The 23,694-nt window shown below is 28.0% G+C and overlaps 2 protein-coding genes across 2 annotated transcripts in view; one reads left to right on the top strand and one right to left on the bottom strand.

Moving 5' to 3' along the window:
* Window positions 1-23,694, bottom strand: part of LOC113386957 — a 170,285-nt gene that overhangs the window by 59,496 nt on the left and 87,095 nt on the right. The window lies entirely within an intron of this gene.
* Window positions 9,157-11,063, top strand: LOC113372363 (copper transport protein ATOX1-like). The gene is made up of 3 exons (XM_026612688.1): window positions 9,157-9,269; window positions 9,330-9,411; window positions 10,708-11,063. The coding sequence occupies exons 1-3, from the start codon at window positions 9,261-9,263 to the stop codon at window positions 10,839-10,841; spliced, it is 225 nt and encodes a 74-aa protein (XP_026468473.1). The 5' UTR covers window positions 9,157-9,260; the 3' UTR covers window positions 10,842-11,063.

Below are 23,694 nucleotides of genomic sequence, written 5' to 3'. Positions count from 1 at the left end.
TTTGAAATTTTAACTATATATTACAAACTACAACTATACTATACAAATAGTGATTGTAATGTTGAGTTCGCATTTTTCGTTTTTAAGTACGGTTATAAAAAAAGTGACAATAGAAATTAAGAGTGTCTTGTGTTCACGAGATAGATTAACCCTCCGTCGGTCGGATATTTTTTCACCTTCGAACGGTCGGAAAGGTCTGGCTGGACCACCATTCATTTTACACGCATTTATATGGGATAAATGAGTTTTTGGTGTCATATATTAACGATTATTAGTAGTAAATATTTATAGTTTTGATTCTTTCTTTTTCTTACCGTCTTTTGCATGTGTTGAGCTTGCTTATAATAAAAATATTACATATTATATCATATAAAAAAATTGTTGCTTATTTAAAATCGTTGTTGTTAATTTTTCTGTTTTATATCAATGAAAAACAATATTTATTCTTTTTCAGCGCCTTTGAAATGAATGTGAAATTCAAATGAAAACTCAAAGTGAAAATATAATTTCACTACAGGTTTGCCAAAAAAAAAAATTCGAACGCAGTACGGGTAGAAAAATAGTTGATAATGTGTGCATTACTCATCCAACTTTCAGTGTTTGCGATTACCAATAAGTTTGGTAGGTTTTCAAGGAACTCTCGTCATGAAAATACTAACATTTATGTTACAACACATAGCAAAGAATATATACAACCATAGATAAACAAGTATACAACGCAGTTTGAATAGAAAATACCATGAAAAAAGACAAAATACTGGTTTACATATATTTAAAAAGCGTATATTTCATACAAAATGTATAGATGGTCTAGACAGACCTTTCCGACCGTTCGAAGTATAAAAAAGTTAATATCCTTATAATTATCCTTCTGTACATTTTTTCGTCCTGATTTTTTCATTGATCGACAGCTAATGAAATTTTAGGAGAAGTCAAGAAATTTCAAGTCGATAGGATTACTAGAAGTATTTTTTTTTTTTTAATTGAAGTCGAAAAAAGTCTGGCCAGACCACGCCGACCGACGGAGGGTTAAAATATATATAAAAGTTTGTGATCCACCGAGATGCTGCCGAACTCTATTAAATTATTACACTTTGTTTATAATTTTGAAGGACCAGATATACTTGGCTATATCAGACGCATAGATAAACGTGTGATCAGACGGATATATTAAAAGAAATATGATATATAGTTTTAATTATTGTTTATTTAGATAAACTAATATGTTGATATAAGATTAAGTTATTAGGTGCTTGAATACTGATTTTAGACTTGTTGCTTAGTTGAAGTTTGAGATATTACTACTTTATAGATACATAGTTTTAATAATTTATATTATTTTTCTTCATTTTGTGAATTTAAGCTACATTCCATTACAATTTTGGATCCAATCAGTGGCTATTATGTTAACAAGTGATTGCATGGTACATGGAATTAAACCGGGTACAGGAACTGATAAAGAGTACTACAGCTAAATATTTGAAATAATTTAAAAACATATTTCTGAACTTCAAAATTTTTGCATCAAAATCATTCCAAAGAACTTGCAGATCTAGCATGGACAAAACAAAACATATTTAACCGATTTTAATGAATAATAAATTTGATAGTAAAAAACAATATTCAAACTAATAAATAGTAATTTTTTTGTTGATACTCAAAAAAAAAAACTGAACAAAAACCGCTCTGCAGAGCATTTCAATGTATTTAAATTGTTCCGAAATACGAGATATTCGACATATGAGCGTGGTAACTGAGTTGTCGGAGTACCACTGTATGTAATTTAAATAGAAGTGGTCATTTCTTTCCAGAGTATGATAAATAATGAAGTTGAAAAAATTATACTATTTATACATTTCTGATCTACTAGAAAATTTATAATAAATATTGAAAAAAATTAAATATTATGTAATTGTAAAATTTATTCTCAGGAACTTCAACAATTCTCATTTATTAAAATGATAATATAATTATTATCGCTTTCATTATGAAAAAACACAAAAAGCAGCCAGAATGTAAAAGTGTGAATTGAATGAATTGAATTCAAATGAATTTGATTCAAATCACTTAGTTCATAATAAAGAATGCTTGTTTGCTCAAAAAATAGTAAATATTTAATACTTTATGTTTAAATAAGTTAATTCTTGCACAGAAATAAATAAACCTATCAATTTTCTTGGTTAATTATTCTGTAGACAATTTTTCAGAAAATATGTTGTTTTTAAAGGCATAAAACAAAATTTAACTACTTTATTTGAGAAAATAAACATTAAAGCACAACATATGAATCTTGAACAAACTATTTTAATAATATATTTAAATAACTTACAGTTGCTTCATTGAGTTCAACTCTAGTTTTGGTCCCACTAGGAGTATTAACAATAGCAGGCTGCTCATATTTGATAAGCCAGTTATCATTGCCACGATCAGTATTTCTTTTAAATTATAATATAATAATATTAATTAACATTATATATAATCGACATGTTTAAAATTATATTATCTACCAAATTTATAATAGTAGAAATGGTTCCATATAAATAACTATATATTAAACTAGGAGTAATTGGCATTTTGCCTTAAGGCAATTTGCATGACCTTCCTGACAATAAGAAATACATTTAATGCAATAAAATATGAATACATTTGATTTCATTGAGTTATATTTTTGAGTAGTAATCGCTCTGCTGTAGAGCATTATATTGTGAGAAACTATTGCAGTATTTGCAGTATAAAAACAATCTAAAGTGACTATAAGTACTAACACTGTCTATATCTATTATATTATTTACTGAAATTAAATGTTCTGAATGACTAAAATTACCATTTATCTAATAAATTTTATTAGAAGATAGTTTAGCACAAATATACATACCTTATGATATAATCCAATATAACAAGTTTTTCAAACTGCAACTGAAACTTATTAGCTAACCTGGCAGGAAGAGGTTCTTGTTCAAACCTTCTAAGCCAGTAATCTGCATCTTTATAACCTTCTACAAAAATTTGGAATGAGCCTGACTGAAAATTTAATTTCGATTAATAAAATGTTACAAACTTATGATAAATTTAAATTCAAACTTACCTTAGGTGGTAATCCTATTCTATTAAACCTTAAACCCATAGTAGGAAATTGTTCTGTAATAGCTTTTTTGACTCTTGTTTTCTGCCGATCTATCCTTGGGTAGTTAAATGTTTCTGATACTAGCCTCACAACCTACACAAAAGGAAAAGATATTTATTTAAAACTTGCAATCGAAAAATATTATAATAGTAATATTTATTCCAGAACTACAAAGAATGGAACCAAGGAAGTTAAGTACTTTACAATATATACTATGCATGAGATATAATAGTAAATTTAACTGTAGTAATAGGAACTCATACTCTTGTCTTTGGCACCACTTTTAATCCAAGCTTGGCGTCGACTAAGCTGGCGCCAGCCTCTGATAAATATCCTTGATTTGGGATCAAACATGCTCGCCCAAAACAACAAGGGCAACACAGTTTATGCATCCATTTTGTCCATTTGGGATTCAGTCTTCCATAAGGTTCCTCATCTTTTGGCTTGAATACTCCAGTAATTTTCTTAAAATTTAATAAAAATAGATTTTTATTTTTTATTAAAGATTCTGAAATGTATATAATCAAAAATGTTTAAGAAAGAGATTTCATGTAATTTATTAAAACTAAGTGTTTGTCTGAATCACACCAAAATTTAATACTAACACTTTACATATCAAATCCCCATGTGATTCAGCTTAATCTATGCTCATTGGCAGATTTAAATTTCAATCATTGAAATTCAAAAGCGATATAGAGCAACAAAATTATAACCATGCACTTTGTCATTTGAAATATAAATAAATGAAAACATAAGCATTAATTCTAGGTATATAAGTATTAAGTAATAAATTTTAATAAAAAATATATTTTTGCAATCGTATGATAACATACACATTACATGATTAATAATTGCTAAAACAAATTAAAAAAAAAATCAATTTCTTCAATGACTTTTATGCAAATGATTAAGGGAATCAAAACGCTATAATTATTAATATATATTCCAAACTCTAAGAACATAAAATATTTGAATGCACATTGGAATTAATGTGCATGTAATTGCAAATTAAGTCATAATGAAATGTGAATAAAATATTTGAATACTTTTAATTTAATTATTTTACTATAAAAACAAATAGTTTAAATTTTACTACAGTTAATGCAATATAACATGAACATACTTGTAAAAACAAATTTATACAGAATCTACATAATATCATAAGTCTTTGCATTTTATAAATTATTAATAAATGAAGTCATTTTCATGTTATTTCAAAAAGTTAACAAGTATATGTATAAATACATGCATAATGCATTTTAAACCACAAAACATGTATATCTAATTTGCTAATACTGAACAATGTTCCAGCGTTTCAAACTTTTTGCTATTTATATAATTTAATTCTTTAGTCTTATTTCTTATTTCAAACCACATTTACATAAATAACCCTTGATAGTTAATTACAATCAAACAATATTCAACATATATGAGACTTTAATATTTAAATACATTTTGCACACATACCCCACTGGGATTTTTAACAAAATATGATCCACTTGATCCTTGATATATACGTTCAGGATAAATTCCTTTATCAATAGCTAGTTCGGCTTGAAACACAAGATCACTGAATTGAGGGTCATCTGTAAAGAAGATACAAAAAATAATTATAACATAGTATTGGATAATTTAATTGTTTAGTTTTGATCAATCTAAGTATCTAAATTTTTACATTGATCCAAATCTACACTATAATAACAAAAGGTAAATAGATTTTAATTAAATGTCAAGTACATTGAACATAATAGAAAGAAGAAATTAAGATGAAATGTAATATAAAGCGCAAGTAAAATATATAATGAACTGCCAATCGATATTAAGAACACCAGTGACGACAATAATTTCAAAAGGAGAAAAAAGAAATATTATAAGGAAATTGAAGACAAAAAAGATTGAATAGATATTTAAAGATATTTTAATTATGATAAATATTATATTATTGTATAATAAAATAGACTCATACCAGACACCCATGTCTGACTGAGATATGAAAATAATATGTCAATAAATAAACAAAAAAGTATTGAATTTTGAATTATAACAGGAATGTAAGGATAGGAAAATCAAAGAAATATTAAAAACATTTAATATTTAATGGTACTCGAATAGATTACGGTGATTAGTATTAAAACTGTATCAAACAAAAACCAAAACCTTATGTAATTAATTAAAACTATGTAATTTGTCTGAATCACACCAAAATTTAATACTAACACTTTACATATCAAATCCCCATGTGATTCAGCTTAATCTATGCTCATTGGCAGATTTAAATTTCATGGCTTTGTCATCATCTATGTTAGTGTTATATATGAATAAAAATAATTTTGTTAATGAAAATCTCAAAACACATAACAAGAAATAAAAATATCTTACTCGTTCTTGTTTTCATGAGAAAATCTAAATTAAATCACTCATATATCAAAGAAATAGAAGTTGTATCCAATTTTTAGTTTGTAACTAATTAAAGAAAGTACTCAAAATATAAAAGATTATAAATTTAGAAAATAATTCAGAGAATAAATTATTAACATTCTTTACACTAATAAAAATGAAACTCAAAAATGGTAAAAAAAATGTATTTGTATTCACATTGGACCAAGCTCGAAGGTCGTTTTAAAACAAGTGTCAATATTCAAAACAATATAATTATAAGATGCTAATAATTTAACATTTACCTTTTTAATACTTTTTAGTTAATTAACTTAATAGTATTTTATTATTTTTATTAACTTAATAGTATGTATTTCAATTTATATTACATCACGGCAAGACAAAATTTGATAGGTCTTTGCATTCATCGTACATCCAAAAATACTAATTAATAAATAAATAAGTAGATAAAATGTGATACTAATAGGGCATTTAAAAGAACAATTGTTTCAAATCCATATGTACATATATACTTCCAAATACAAAAATTAAATTCTAAGCAAAAATTTAACTTGGAATTGTTACAAAGACCTTGTGAACATATAATTAACCATTTATAATCGTTTATCTATTCAAAAACCATATGCCAATACTTCTACACAATTATTTGTACCTGGAAACTGGTTATATGAGACATCTAAATCGCGAGCCCCCAGAAGGGGCTGCGATTCTCTATTATCAGCAGAAGGATCCACAATGCCCTCGAAAACCACTTCGGGAACTAAATTGATTTCTTCTGTTGAACTGGACAATGATAAAACACTATCATCTACTTGCGTCACAACATCTATTTTGTTGCCGAAATCTATATTCAATAAAGTTTCTTCTGTATTCATTAGTGCAGTGGAAATTAATACTTGACAACATTTAATTCACTGTTGCCAATAATGAGGAATATCACAATGATTTGGACAGATTAAATTCATTGTAGAAACATTTAAGTCAGAGTAAAAGAAATAGAAAAAATTATTTGGTTGCAGATGACTCATGTGTCAAAAAAATAATGACCCTGAGTATCAATGACAATTATCGGCATAGAGGACTTCAAGATAGTAGATGTACACACTAGAAGCATTATTGAAAAAATTTGCTACCATCAGAGCCACGTGCAGAGTATTTTGAAACTAAGATTTTTTAACTATTACTATTTATTATCCATTATACTATTACTATTACTATCTATACTTCTTTTATCTATGTTAAAAAAAAACAATAAACTAAATGTAAATGTTTGAAAATTATTCTGAAAATAAATTTTACTTAATTTTACATTAAATGCGTTAACATTTAATTGTATAATTTTTATTTTATTAACTTCCCGAAGGCGAAGTTTATGTTTTCATAAAAAAATCCGAATTGCTAATTTTATGTTTTCTCGACGTTTCAAGCCATCCTGAATCGAATGAGACCAAATTTGGAAAAAGTATGTGTGTGTGTGTGTGAACAGATTTTTTGCCGTAAAACGACGTTTTCTCAAAAACGGCTTGTGCGACGATCTGCCGAGCCGTTTCTTTGTAATTTGAAAAAAAGTGTTAAACTTTTCGTCCACATTTAAGCTCATCCTACCGAGCCGATTTTAAAAAATCAAAAACTGTTCGAAAGATATTAGTTGGGAATGGTTCTGATTAGTTTTAGGTGAAAGTCTACCGAGCCGTTTTCTTGTAATTAACTGTTGAAAAAAAAAATTAAACCGATTTGTATGGATTTTTTTTTAGCGATATATATCATGGTCTTATAGAACTTACTGTAATATTACGGCTTTACGACAAGTAGTTTAATTTTAAAAATTCATCAAAGTTTGAGAAAATAGGTAGTTTTTTTGACGTTAACTAAAATTAAAATTAGGCGATTTACTTGGTATAATAATATAGTACTTTACTTGGTCTTAATAAATATGTTAAACCATTAAAATCCTACGGAAACTGATTCAAATATAATAATTGTTGATTTTTGAAAAAATGCTTTTTGAAAATACTCCGAGTTAACGTGTTCGTTCGTTTTCAATTATGTGTAATAATAATAATAATAATAAATAATTTATTTATTTTTTATTGATTAAGTCGATTATTTACACATATCGGGAAGTTCATGTAACTTGCCTTAAGGCTAAATACCAATACCAACTAGTTGAAATATTTTTTGTTAAATTTTATGTTATATAGCGTTTACTGATTTTATTTCTCAATGTTATTTTTTCAATAATAAATAATACATAATAATTTAAAGTTTATAATCTAATTAAAATAAATTAATTAAGATAGATAACATATTCTTTTAATATGAATGCTTGGTGTTATAAAAAAAAATATATAAAATAATAAATTACATTACTACCGTAACCATATAAATTTAAAAACTTATATTTTTTTTAAAAAAATTATTTGGCACTTCTCTTTTAAAAATTATTCTGAAACAAAAATCAATATATTTCACATTATAATGCGTTAACTATTATCTGTATAATTTTTTTTTTTAATTTAATTAAATTTTGTTAAAATTTATATTAATTGACATAGATAAATAAGTGCTAATTGATATCACGTTTACTGATTTTATTTCTGATTGATTTTTTTTTTCAATAATAAACAATACATGATAATTTAAAGTTTATAATAACCTAATTACAAGATTGCGTTAATTCTTATTTAATATATTTTTTTTTTATTATGAAAACTTAGTGTTAATTTAATAAATATATAAAATAATCAATTACATTTACTAACGTAACTTTATAAATTTAAAAACTTAAATTTTGTTTAAAAAGATCTTTTGATATTTTTCTTTCAAATGGATTAAATTGCTTTTAATTGTGATTTTCTATTTCTATTGAGTAACTCGATCTAGGCAGAAGCATTTTTCAAGTTTCATTTAAATAAAGAAAACATTGAATAATTTATTTTACCCACTTTTGATTATAATGAATCTTGCAATAAATGAATAATAAAAAAGTATTAAAAATGATTATATAATTTATAATTACTTAATTAAATCTATTGCTTGGGTAGAGCGACTAGGGCGGATGCTGAACACGCCATTATGGAGTGCAAAAAATGGGAAAAGGGTAGGCAAGAACTATGGAGGGAGATAAGGCAAAAAATCTCCCTCCCAAACAATTTTATAACATTATTGGCAAAGAAAAGGATATATAGCGCACTATATAATTATATACAATAAAATATATTAAAAGTGTAAGGATAACTTATAAAATGTATATGACTAATGTACGTGTATACAAAGTCAACAAACAAACAATAATAAAAATAAAAAAAACTTCATTTTTCGTATATTAAAAAAAAAACAATGAAAATATTTGTAAAAAATTATGAAACATGTTTATACAAAATATGTATGTTATAAATAATTCTATAAAATAAAAGAGTTGATTTTAATATTTTGTTTTTTTTAATAAATTTATTGAAAACCTCTTTGCCAAGTATTTGAATTTTTAATTATATTTTACAAATAATTTTTATTTTAGTTAAAATTATTGTTAACTAATTTTAATCATTTACTAATGTATTCAACCCGGCGCATCTTTTTGAATATATCTATGGTTTACGCCACGATTTAATTCTGACAGTAGATTGCTTGTGTCACTTTGACAGTAGATAGTGGCTGTTTGTAAATTCTTGTTGTGATAAGTTATTATCGCTTGCCCTAAATAAATATTTAAATAGTAAAGTCCGACTAAACATTTAAAATGCCTGAGGTAAACGATTGTTAATATGTTGTAAATTATTAATATAATCAATTAAACAATATTTTACAGATTAAAGAATACGAATTTAATGTCGAGATGACTTGTGAAGGGTGTTCCGGAGCCGTTGAAAGAGTTCTTGGTAAACTTAAAGGTAATTTGAAATACTTGTTCCGTGAACTAACCTCTCAAATTTTATTTGTGAATGCATTCTTCAAATTTAATTCATATGTCATACCCTAATTCTTTTCCTTCTGTTTTTAATCATCTAAATTTATCATTCTTTGTAATAAATCAGTTATTCCTTTTACAATATCCTTTTAGTTTCTGAAAATGTGTCTGGAATTTTTTTCGGATTCTGGAATTATACTTAATTAGATTGTTAAAATGCAATAAAATTTTGAAAGTATGTCATTTCAAATAATAGAAAGTACATATATTCTGTATAGTTAGGTGGCATGCAATTCATAAATTAATCAGTTATTAATGATAGACATTAATTGAATGTAAAAAGCCATATCCTTAGACTAACATAATTATTAAATTCCAATCTATTAATTGAAACTAATAAATACTTTACGCTTTCATTTTCATGAATGGATAAATAATTGTAATGGTAGCCATCGCGGATTCATTATAAATAATTTTATTATAAATTAAAATTTATAAATAAATTATTGTTTAAAAAATTCTGCTGGTTCTATATCTCTATGCACTGTTTATATGCATTCGTATTTAAAAAATTGTTTGTAATAAACAATCTACATATTACCACTTATATTATTTATCATTTATTACAACAAATATATTCAAGCTTTTTTTTTCAATTATTAATTATTTTCATTAAATTAATTCAACAAAATCTATTGTTATGTATTAAGATTACACAGAGTTTAAAGTACACGGATTTTACTGATAATCATTGGTTCAAGTGGCTATTAAGAGTTTTGATTGTAAATTATTATTATTATATTAATTTGATAGTCTTTAATTGGTTATTATTATTATTATTCAACAAAATGTTTTCTTTACTTTCAATGTTTATATTAATTTGATAGTTTTTGAGCGGTTATTATTATTATTCAACATATGTCTTCTTTTTCAATATCGAAACAGGTAAATTTAAATTCAGTAAATCAATTCAAGCAACACATTGGTTGATTTTTTTCTGACATGAGCGCGGTTTTCTGATACTTTTAATAATAAGTATACTTCTTAATAAGTATTTCTTATATGACTGATTTATGCAAAAGTTTATTTTTTTATAAATATGTATAAAATACAAGCATCTTGTTGATCGGACGAATAATAATTACTTCCAAACAATCGGATACTTAAAATTTAAAACATATACTGAAGCAGGACTAAGTAACCTTTTTCTGATGAATTTGTTCTCTCTTTGAATATTGATGTATTAAATATAAGGTTGCTTACATATATAAATTTTTAGGTAAAGGCGTTGAAGATGTAGTAATAAACATGGCTGATCAAAAAGTTTGTGTAAAAGCGTCCTTATCATCAGATGAGTTATTGGAAGTTATAAAGAAGACTGGAAAAGCTACCTCTTTTGTGAAAGCCAAATAAGAAATATTACCATAGTATTAAACATGATAAATTTTAAACTTCAATTATGGGATTTGCTTGATAATTTCGATGGTGATGAAAATGAAGGACTGATTTTATACAAGACTATAAATATGAATGTTTATTATATGCAATATTTTTAACGTTATTTTTACTAAATGTTTTATTGATGGAATTTTTGTTTGTATGAAGTATAAATACATCTATTTTTAATTGTTAATATTTTATTTTTTTATATTTATTGCACAATATACTAACGACAGTAGATGATGGTGTTTTTTAGTATTATATTATAGTATATACCATGAAAATAATCCCCTGTATAAATTTTTGCACGAAACAATCATTAATATCATCTTTTCAACAGTTAATTAAATCTCTAAATTTGTCTGAACAAATCAAATATTTTTTAAACCAACTAATTTGCTTCCGTCTTTTAAGATATGATACCATTTAAAATATAAATATAATAGAACTGGTTGTAAGTGGCATTTTGCCTTAAGGCAAGATGTACAAAATTCTTGAGCTTAATGTGTGTAAATAGAGCCGCACAATATGGAAAACTATGGTGGATTATCAAATTTTATAAAAAAAAGAATGCGCATAAGGTTCACATGCGATTGAAGTAAAACTTATTTGTTACTGTACTAGATAACTATTTTGAATAATGTTTATTATAGTAATATAGTAACACTCGCGATGCACACATTTATCAGTGCCAACCATTACACACATTTATATAATGATAAATTATAAATTATATATTTATAATAGCATTAAAAATATGTATAACATTTAAAAACAATAATGTAATTAAGTTCATACTTCAAATATGACATGATCGGTTTGTTATTGCAATTAGCATTTAGAAATGAACCTTCATTAGAGAAATGAAGTAATTGCTGATTAATAAATTCTATAATATTCATTCACTCAGTAGATTATGTTAAACAACGCCTAAACAAATATTGTTTTCGCAACTTCACTCATCATGTAATTGTGTTTGAAGAACTTCATGTAATTAAAATTAACATAAATTTATTGAATGTTTGTATTTTTTTACTTTTTCTCTAGCAATATAATTTCATTTTTTAAACAGCTATAATATCTGTCTTGCCTAAAAAATATTGTCCATTTTAATAACTTCGAAAATTTATAGAAACTACGAATAATATAGAAATAATTACTGATCAATAAACTTACGTTTAGTGCACGGCACAAGTGTTTAAATTGTTTTATTATTTTAACAGGGTAAAATATTCTTCTGATTCAGGCATTTTTCATTAAATCAAAATTTGTACTACGATGTAACTTTAAAATGTTTATCCATGCCGATTTCCTTGTTGATATCAGGACGCATACAACGACAGATTTCTATTCACATACACGACGGCTAATCGCAATCGACCCGTATAGAAATGATCTCATCGGGAGCGAGTGACGAACAGTTCGGCCTAAACGGACTTCCGTTGCATTTGTACGGATTTACACCCAAGTCGCGCCTAAAAAAGTTTTACTTCAAAAATATTACTATTGAAACACGCTTCTAACAAGCACGGAGTATTTTTTAAAAGTGCGATTAACTCACATTTTAATTAATTTTTATAACTGAACCACTTTTTGTAGGACTATAATATTTTAGTATTTATATGTACTTACTGTTTCGCCTTACAAAGATTCATTAAAATCATCCCTAAGAATGAAATCTTTATACGGATCTCTGGCAAGGCACGCTACACTTCTGAAGTATTTTAGGACCACAGAATCAGCACGAAAAAGTTCTCGAAAATTATTGTATTATCATCCAAATACGTGAAATTGCGGATCGGATGATAATACAGCAGGAGACTTGACTGTGTAATCGGTGTAATCAATGCAAACGCTTTCGGTACAATAGATGACATTAGGTCTTTTGCGATATATCCGATATTAACTTATTGTTCCAGTTATGGATGTTGCCTAAAGACATCATGCGATACTCTACAAGTCTTCACGACTATCGGGAAAGATAAATCTCTTTTAACATTTTCGAATATAGTAACAGATTATGTGTTAAAGTTTACTAAGATTTATAATTATTGTAATGTTTTACAGAAAGCTTGTAGATTCATAAAAGTAGCATTTGTTGTAGTTACTTGGATAGGATGTGCTAGCAAACTCATAAAACACGTAGTGTTGAAAGCTGTTTAAAGAAATATATAAAATAGTGGTGCATTGCATCGTGCCTTAAGGCAAATTGCTGGTACTTTCCGTATCAGAATTAAATATTCGAGCAAAAAAAAATCAATAAATATTGATCAATGATTATTTACAATTGTTTTAAATATTTTCAAAGAAATAATTATAATTACTATGTAGGTATGTATATTCGTTCGATATAATAAGTGACGATTTATCGCTCAAAACACTTGAAAATGTTTACATTAAGAAAATGCTGAATGTGAATCCATCTGAGAATATATTTCTTACGATTACAATAATGCACATGAAATATATACATTTTTAAACTAAAATGTAAATTTAAAATTTATATTTAAAGTATAAAATTGTGTATTTTTGAAAATATTGAAACATTTTTTTGGAAATTTTGAAATTTGTTTGAACCGAATAAGTAAACATTAAAAATTAAAAATCTCTGTACGGAACTCAAAAAAATTGTAACAAAATTAGTACAAATATTTAAAATTTCTATAAAATATCTGATAATTGTGATGTGCATAAGCCTAATGATCATTTTAGACCGCTAAATATCTTTTCTTTTACATTTTTCCCTGTATCTCCGAAACCGCTAGACCAGCCTATCCAAAAATTCAATCGAATTTTCATGTTTTTTAAATTATTCAAATCGGACGCTCCGTTCTCTCAAAAACTGAATTACCGTTTTTGGCACTTTTTGCCCCGCAACTTTGAAACGGCTGGACCTGACTAATCAGCACATCTTCTTATCAACAATCGAATATTTTTTGAATCATTCAAATCGGTCGATTTGTGCGCCCGAAATTGTTGACGAAAAATTGTATCCAAACATACACACACACAGACATCAATTTTTTTATAAGGTATGCCAAAATATTCAGAAATCTTCAAAACGTGAAGATATGCAAAAATTTTCATTTTCGATTTTTTTATATAAATATTTACTATATTTAATTAAAAATCTTGAAACAATTAATTTTTTATAATTTCAGTAAAATAGTACACGACTCTATAAAATCTCATCTATTACTTTCATAGTTATCGCGTTTGCGTATAGTTCTTCGTAATCAATTACTCAACATGTGAGATCTTCTTGAAGATTTCCAGTATCGATTTACACAGGATAAATTCAGGATTTATTAGTTTAATTTATTATATCAACAAATTGATTTACGACAAATCGCAATTGAGGTTGCGGAATCAGAAAACGATGTCGGAAACTGACATTCAGGGCTGAAAACACACTTTGGTATTATTATGACCATTCCTAACCAAAATATTAGAATAAAAGTAATAGTTACAGGTATTAATAAAGCTGATCATTTATTATAGTTATTGTTATAATCTAAATATTGATGCATCCAAGATTAATAATTTCCAATCCAAAAATGGACTACCATTTCAACCCATAAAAAGCAAGATGCACTTAATGAATATCCATATATGTCCAAAGCTCATCGATACCATATGTAACAAGGTCAGTGTCTATACAAGAGAAGCACATTATTCATAATAATGATGCTAATTTATTTGTATCAAGTTCTTCATATTAAGAAAAGACTTGCCTTATCGGAGGAAAAATCACTCTTGCTAATTTAAAAACAATTTTAAAAATTTAAAAAGAATTTTGTAGGACTAAATCAAAACCTTCATTACTAAAAGTATTTAACAAAAATTCTTACAAGTAGAACAACTATAAAAATAAAAGTTTTCAGTTGTTAATTCTGTTGATTTGATTTGGAGAAAATTGGTCAAGTTATTTTTTGGTAAGCTATTTATTTTTGCAGTCTAAAAACTTCCAAAGTTGTTCTAAATGTTTCTGTTGATATTTCCAAAGTTGTTCTAAATGTTTCTATTGGTATTTACATTAAGTCTGCAATGGTTTTATGTGATCATGTTCTTTCGCAATGAATAGTTTAATAAAATATATATTTTTACAATAATTAAATATTCACTTTTTGAGAAATATTTGCTGAAACATACTTGTTGGATATCTGCCTTATGGGTTTTTATTTAGATTGACCAAAACGTTTCTTGATAATTAATATTAACTTTCTAACAGAAGAAATCAGCTTAAATACTCCGGTACTCTTGATACTGTGATAAGTAAGTTCTTATAAGATTCACGTTGGAATTATTTGATTCATGATAAAATAATTTTAACTATTCAAATCAGACCAGCATAATTTTATTAGAGAATTTAAACCATATTTTTGATCTAATTTAATTTTCCGTACAAGTTTTTTGGCATATAAAATTCAAAACAATAACGTTACTTATAAATATCAGATTAGACTTAATTTGTTTACAGTGATATTATGAACTTGTTTTAATTATCTAAACAATCTTATAATTATCTTGGTACTAATAGTACTCATAATAATTTATAAAATTGCTGGAATTTCCCGTTCCAAAAATTTAATTTTTTCAAAAACCTTTTGAAATTTTTTGAAAACTTTGGAAAAAAATGAGAATCTTGAGAAAAAAAACTTAAAAAATATTAATATTTTATATTTCAAAATTTTTTTATACTTTGAATTTTTCTGAAAATTTTGAGCTTTTTTTTCAAACTAATCGTGTTGCCGGTTGTTTTAGAAAAGAAATATCGAAGCGCCGCATCGCAGTCTAACGGATAAATTTTGGAACGGAAACCATATAAATGTAAATTCAATTCATACTTATTAAAATTTTTTATAAAATATCTGATAATTTGATGTGCAGATATTAGGTGTGCAAAGTATTTTGTTTTTGGAGCAATTTGCTTACAGACATTAAACCAGGCACGACTAGCTATTAAAATAAATTTGATATATTTGTTTCATGTAAATAGGCAAATTTCTCTCACTAAATAGGTTCATGAATTCCGTCAAATGTCTTTCCCATCTTTCTCTGCATGATAGTCCTTTAGTCACGACTGTCCAAGTATTCTTAGACTGCGTGTCAAGTGCACCGAGAATCAGTTAGGCTGTGCTCGTATATTTTATACGAAAGAATATTCAATATTAGCAAAAAATGTAAATATATAAAAGAATTCAAGTTAAATATAAATACCTGGCGTTTGACAGTAAACTGCGACATATGATCATATGATTTTATTTTATTTGCATAAAAAAACTGGAGCACCCAGCAGATTCGCTTGTTTTCATCATTTATACTTGTTTATCAATGGTTATCATCAACTTAAGTTTTGGTCGACCAGAACTTTGATCATCTTTAAGAAAAAAAAAGTCCAGCATAAGCTTTTGCAATTAATATCACTTTATATTATTTTTTTACAAATAGAAAAAAGAATATGTTGATTATGTTCTTATTTGCCAACAAGTTAAAATTGTCAAACTAAAATATACGTAACTATAAAATAGATTGTAAGTTAAATATTACTATTACTATTTTAGAACTAACGACCAAACTTTTATTTTCTGGCAAATCAATATTAGGACAAACCTGGAAATGAAAAATTTGAACGCTGCCTACCACAATGCGATCAAAGTCATAAATGCATTTTAATGATTTTTTATTGGCCAATTTAACTCCTTACTCCTTAATTACTTTCTTGCCAAATTATTATACGGCAACACGTTACTAAGTAAACTTGGACAAATAAAGTGAGCAAAACGACAATACTGTTTTTTTTTACTTTTTTCTCTGTATCTCCAAAATCGCTGGACCTGCCTTCCCAAAAAAATAACAATTTCTTCATTATGTTAATACAAGTGATATGTTTTTTAAATCATCGAAAAAAACTATTCCGTAAAATTGCCATTTTTGTTACTTTTTATCCCATATATTTATCCCATATATTCGAGACGGCAGGTCTGTCTTTGCCAAAAACTAATCACCTCCGTACCAATAGAAATCTAATGTTTTTTGAATTATTCAAATTGTTTGATCCGTTCTTCCGACATTGACACACATGCACACACAAATACATCAATTTATTCTAAGGTAGCCTAAGGTGTGTGTGTGAGTGCGGATACAAATTTTCGTCGACGATTTCGGGTACATCGATCAACCTATTTAAATAATTCAAAAAACATTCGGCTCGTATTGATAAGGAGACGTGCTGATTAGTTTTTGGCCAAGGCAGCTCTAGCCGTTTCGAAGATATGGGCAAAAAATGCCAAAAACTGTAACTCAGTTTTTAAGAGAACGGAGCGTCCGATTTTAAAAATTCAAAAAATATTTTACTTGTATTGACAAGATGAAGAACTGATTAAATTTTTGGGAAGACAGGTACAGCGGTTATGGACTCTCAATAAAAATAAGTTAAAAAAATGTCATTTGGCGGACAAAAATGTTTATTTGACTTATGCACATCAAATTATCAGAGTGTTTATAGAGATTTTCATAATGTGTACACATTTTGTGTAATTTTAGTTGGGTACCGTACCAACATTTTTGATTACGGTGCTGAAAGTTCCAGCAATTTGCCTTAAGGCACGATGCAATGCACCCCACTAATTTTAGATTTATTTGTGATCACTATAACTTATCTTACTGGAAGTTTATAAACCATATAATGTCGGAAGAAAATTCCAGGTATCTAACTGATACTGGGTTGGTAAAGAATAAACCTTGCAATGTGAACATGTACTTACCACGTATGAATCAAACGCACCATGCACCATGTATCATGTATGTAGGTAACTCAGGCACCATCATCGCTCTGTGTCAGAACTAACAATGGGTGCAACATCGGACCGCCAGACACGCACATTTATATGCTTAATTACGACAATCGATTCTCTACTCCGAAGGAATAGTTCCTACCTATAACTATCTCTGATCGTTTTAAGTTTTAAGGTCAGCGCTTGAGTTAAATTAGCCCGAGGCCGGACGGACGACTGACTGACCGATTAACGCAGGGATGAGAAAGTTACAGTTCGCCCACAATGGTAACACATAGGTAACCAAAATGTATTGGATTTTGATGGTAATCGATATTAAAGGAAGTGGAAGTTATCCACTGATTCAATATTGATAAAAATCGAAGTATATTCAGATTCTTGTAGAGTAAATTATAGTCATTTTTTATAACTTTGCCTTTTCAAAGGCTTCCAAACACTTTGGAATACCTTAAAAAAAATGATATATATGTGTGGATGCGTTTATGTGTAGTATGGATTAATGGGAATTTATGTTCCTCAATTGTTAGAAAATTCCACAAATTTTGATAACTGTTCATTCGTTTAAACTTAAAATTCTCACAAAATTCATATAATACTTGAACCAAAGTTTTTAACACAAAAAATCTCAACTATAGTTGTGCTCAACTACATTTTGTTCTCTAGATGCAATTTTGATAACGATTTTTCCAGGAAAACAAAAATACTACATATCAGATTACTGCATGTATTAAACAAAAAAAAACATTATATACTACATTGCTATGCAGAGCCTCTTCCACATATCTACGTGCAAATACAATTTTCGTCGACGATTTCGAGAGCACGGAACAAATGATTTGAAAAATATTCGATTGCTATTGATGACAAGAAGATCTGATTACTTTTTTCCAGATCCAATATAATATCACTAGTGGTGTATGGTATCATGCCTTAAGACAAATTGCTGGAACTTCCCGTACCGTAATGAAATGTTCGAGGAATATTTTTATAAATACTGTAAAATTGTCTAATATTTATAAGAATTATATAAACTGAATTGCAAAGAACTTTAGTCAGAATTAAAATTAAAATCTGAATTATTTTCGATACATACAAAAAAAAAAATTTGAAAAAAAAATTTAAACAATTTTTTTTCCCAGAAGCATTTATTTTGTTAAAACAAGCAGAAAGTTTTTTGAATAATTCAAATCTTAGCTTAGTTCTCTCAAAAACTGTCATTTTTTACACATTTAGCTCTGTATCTTCTAAATGGCTGGACCTGCCTTTGCCAAAAACTAATCAGCACATCTTTTTATCAATAGGAATCGAATGTTTTTTTTAACCATTCAAATCGGTTGACCTGTGCGCCCGAAAACGTGGACGAAAAAATGCGGACATATAAAGCATACACACACACACATCACACAAAATGTTCAGAAACCTTCAAAAACGTGAAGATATGCAAAAAGTTTCATTTTCGATTTTCGGCCCATTACTACAACTACTCTATGGGAAGTTAAAAATGGCAAGTGAGTTTTTGATAGAAAAGATCATCCGATTAGAAATATTCTAAAAACAATTTTTGCTCAGATTGACTAAATAAAGATTTTATTATATTTTTGGGAAGGTAGGTCCAATGGTTTCTGAGATGCAATTTTTTTTAAATTGTTATTGGTGGTCGAAAATCATTATTACAAGTCACTACCATTGATTCATATACAAAAAGAATTATTTGTAGACAGTAAAGAGATAGACGTATACATTAGTAATCTTGTATACTGGTACTAGTTGGTAGCAGTAGGCAGGTAAACAGGTGGACAAGTAGATCATATACAGATCAAATTATTATCAATTAAATCGATATGTGTATGTCGGAAAGTTTACGCAAGGTGCCATAAAATGGCATTTACATATAGTTTTTGTTTGTGAATTGCAATCTAAACTTATGAGCCCTATATGCTGTTATGATACAACTTTCAAACTCTATGGCAATAATTTTTTTATTAGAATTTTTGAAGAATTATTATACATTTTTAACTTAAAATAGGAATGTCGGAAAAGTCTATTTTTACTTGGAAATATATTTTCAATTAAAAATTGTAGTAACTTCTGTTTGATACCAGGTTGTCCAAAACGCTGGTTTAAAACTGAGGTTTTTAAGGATTTGTTGATATAATTTTATAAATTATTTTTCTAAGTTTTGTATTTCACTTAACATAAATAATATTTCTTAAAATTTATTATTATAAAACGATTACTAAATTGAATTGAATTGACTGACAAAAAAATGATTCGAAGGTGATATTTTCTTTTAATAAATTGCTTCTCACATATTTTTATAATATTGTTGAAATAAATTTAAATGTATTTTTTTACCAAAACCTTCTAATATCAATCACCACATTAGTTGAAAAAAAAATTAAAAAGCAGTAAAGAAATAAAATAAAACTAGTGGTGTATTGCATCGTGCTTTAAGGCAAATTCCTGAGACTTTTTTGCTTTCTCCAAAAACAATCGTTTCGTCAATACAAGCGATAAGTTTTTTTGAATCATTCAAATCGGATGCTTCGTTCCTTTAAAAACTACCATTTATGCTCATTTAGCTCTTTATCTTCAAAACGGCTGGACCTGCCTTTGCCAAAAACTAATCACTACTTTGCTCCATCCTTACAAATGGAACTTTTTTTAGTTATTCAAATCGGATGCTTCGCGCTCTCAAAACTCGATTTCTATTTTCTGCACTCTTTGCTTCGTATTTGCGAAACGGCTAGGCCTGCCTTTGGCACAAACTAATAAGCACGTCTCGCCATTAGTAGGAATCGATAGTTTTCTGAACATTTTAAATCGGTTGATCTGTGCGCCCAAAATCGTGTACAAAAATTGTATGCACACAAAATACGCACATACACACAAACACATCCATTTTTCTGAGATGGCATGTCAGATTGAATTTTACGGTTTATTAAAATTGCATGAAAAGCTTACAAAAGTATACAGATAATTAAATAATTGCTTACAAAAAACCATACATAATCGAGACTCTAATGTGCGTTTGTGGAATCAAAAAAATGTCTTACATTTCAATCAAGATATAGAAGCGAATATGGAATCGGACAGTAAACCATCAGAAATCCCAAAACTACGAAGACCGTTATTGGATCCAGCAAATACAGCAAGATACCTCGCGAAGAAGGTCGGACCAATATGTTTACATCGGAAAAGATCTCGCTGCGTTCAACTTCATCAGTTTCTGACTCAAGCAGGAAGTAATATCATCTAGTAATAATGCATCTACAAGCCTCTCTCAACCACATTCTGATGTCAAGAAACCTCCTAATTCATGGCAAGTAGTCAATTTCAAAAAAAGAAAAACTTCATTTGAACCATTAGGAATAGATGTCAAAATCCAAACAGATTTTCGGCCCTTTCAACAATAGACACAGCTAATGATGACAACTCAGTTAAACCGGCTCCAGTCAGTAAGCCCCCTCCAATATTTATTTACGGAGTTGACGATATTAATGATATGTCTAATCAATTAAATGAAATAATTCCGCACGATCAATATTTCCTGAGAAGTTTAGCTAACAATACATTTAAAATTCTATGTAATTCTGTCGACCATTTTCGAACTTTATCCAGACATCTAAAAGAAACTAATGCCGTATATCATACATATCAATTAAAAGAAGAGAAGGCTTATAGGGTTGTTCTTAGAAATGTACACTTTTCAACAAGCACAGATGCAATTAAATTAGAACTATTAAAACAGGGTCATGTCGTACGTAATATCCTAAATATTAGACATAGAATAACAAAAGAACCTCTTAATATGTTTTTTGTTGATCTGGAACCAAATAGAAATAACAAAAATATTTATAACATTTATAAATTATTCAACTGCATAATACGCGTCGAACCACCGAGAAAGTCCAACAACATTATACAATGCACTCGCTGTCAACTCTTTAATCATACCAAAAAATACTGCAATAGACCATTTGCTTGCCTAAAATGCGGTGACAATCATAATACTAAAGCTTGTACCAAAGATCCGAATGCTCCGGCATGTTGTTATTTTTGCGACGGTGCTCATCCAGCTAATTATCGCGGTTGCTCATACCAAAAAATTAAAGAACAAAGAAACAAATCTCCAGTAAATGAATCAGTCATAAATCCAAATCCAAATAACCAAAATTTTAAAAATTCTAATAATTCTAATTCTAATAATAAAATAAACAACATTTCTCCGGCCTTAAATCCAACAATTCAAAATTCATCCTATGCAGACATTGCAAAAAACAATTACTCTGCTTCTAATCATTCACCTTCAAATCCCGATTCTGATTCTCTAGCAACACTTATTTTAGAATTTAAAAATATCTTCAATCAGCTTTTGCAACAGAACACCATAATAATAAATATGTTATCCACGTTAGTCAACAACAAAAGCAATGGCAAAAATAATTAAAATTGCTGAATGGAATGCCAACGGTTTAATACCTCACAAAAATGAAGTAGAATGTTTTTTAAAGTTAAACTTAATAGATATCTTATTAATCTCAGAAACTCACTTCACTGAAAAAAACTACTTTAAAATTTATAACTACACTACTTATAATTCAAATCACCCAAGTGGCAGGGCTCGCGGCGGTTCGGCTATATTAATCAAAAATAATATAAAGCATTTTGTTCTACCAAATATTTCTGATGATTTTCTACAAGCAACTCAAATTTCTGTTGAAACAAATTTATATAATTTTTGTGTTTCTGCTGTTTATTGTCCACCAAGATTCAAAATTTCTTGTGCTCAGTTTTCTTCATTTTTCTCTCAATTAGGTAATAAATTTATCATTGGTGGTGACTTTAATTGTAAACATATTGCCTGGGGTTCTAGACTGACTACAGCCAAAGGAAAGATTCTTCATGCAGCCATAGGGCAAAATAACCTCTCCTTTATTTCAACTTGCAGTCCAACTTATTGGCCTTCTGACCCTACTAAAGTTCCAGACCTTTTAGATTTTTTTATTGTGAAAGGTATTGATCTTTCAAATCTCAATATTGAATCTAGTTACGATCTCTCTTCAGATCATTCTCCAATACTTGTGACGTTTAGCACATTTCCTACTCCAGTTATCAACAATCATATTCTACACAACAATCTTTCTAACTGGATTCAATTCAAATCCATACTTGATTCAAAATTATTTCCAAAATCTAGGCCTACAAGCGTTATTGATATAGAAAATAATATAGATTATTTTTCTGAGATTGTACGTGAAACAACCAAGCAGATCACCCCGAACATTATTCCAAGAAATGATAATCTAATAATTCCGCAAGAGATTAAGAAGCTAATTGCACAGAAACGAAGAGCAAGACGTACCTGGCAACATTCTCATCTACCAACGGATAAGACATCGCTTAATCATCTCAATAACACGCTGAGGAAAAAAATGAAAGAATGGAAGAATTGTACATTCAGGTCGTATATATTGCAGCTAAATAGGTACGATAATTCCATATGGAAACCAATCAGAAACAAAAGTAAACCCCTACAACAAAACCCTCCTCTGAAAATAACCAACCAAAACGGATTCATTTGGGCAAAAAGCAACGAAGAAAAAGCGGAGGCATTTGCTGATCATCTAAGTAGCATTTTTAGCGCTCGAAATATTTCCCAGAATAATTTAATTAACAATTTCGTAAATCAACCCATACATTCTACACCGTTAGGACATTTTCACCAAATGATGTCTTATGTGAAATAAAAAGGATAAAAAATAGATCTTCGCCGGGTATGGATAAAATTACTCCAAAGATGTTAAAAGAATTGCCTACAAAAGGTATTTTATATATAACAAATATTTTCAACGCCATACTTCAATACAATTATTGGCCCACAGCGTGGAAGACTGCAGAAATTATTATGATCGCTAAACCAAACAAAAACCATCACACTGCTAGTTCATACCGTCCTATCAGTCTTTTATCGATATTATCGAAAATTTTAGAGAGACTTTTGTTGCAGAGATTGTCAGAAGATCATC

Source organism: Ctenocephalides felis, unplaced genomic scaffold (genome assembly GCF_003426905.1).
Source record: "Ctenocephalides felis isolate EL2017-DRISC unplaced genomic scaffold, ASM342690v1 CF-g0.4_SCAFFOLD_00845, whole genome shotgun sequence".
Classification (NCBI taxonomy): domain Eukaryota; kingdom Metazoa; phylum Arthropoda; class Insecta; order Siphonaptera; family Pulicidae; genus Ctenocephalides; species Ctenocephalides felis.
This window is presented reverse-complemented; position numbering and strand designations above follow the sequence as displayed.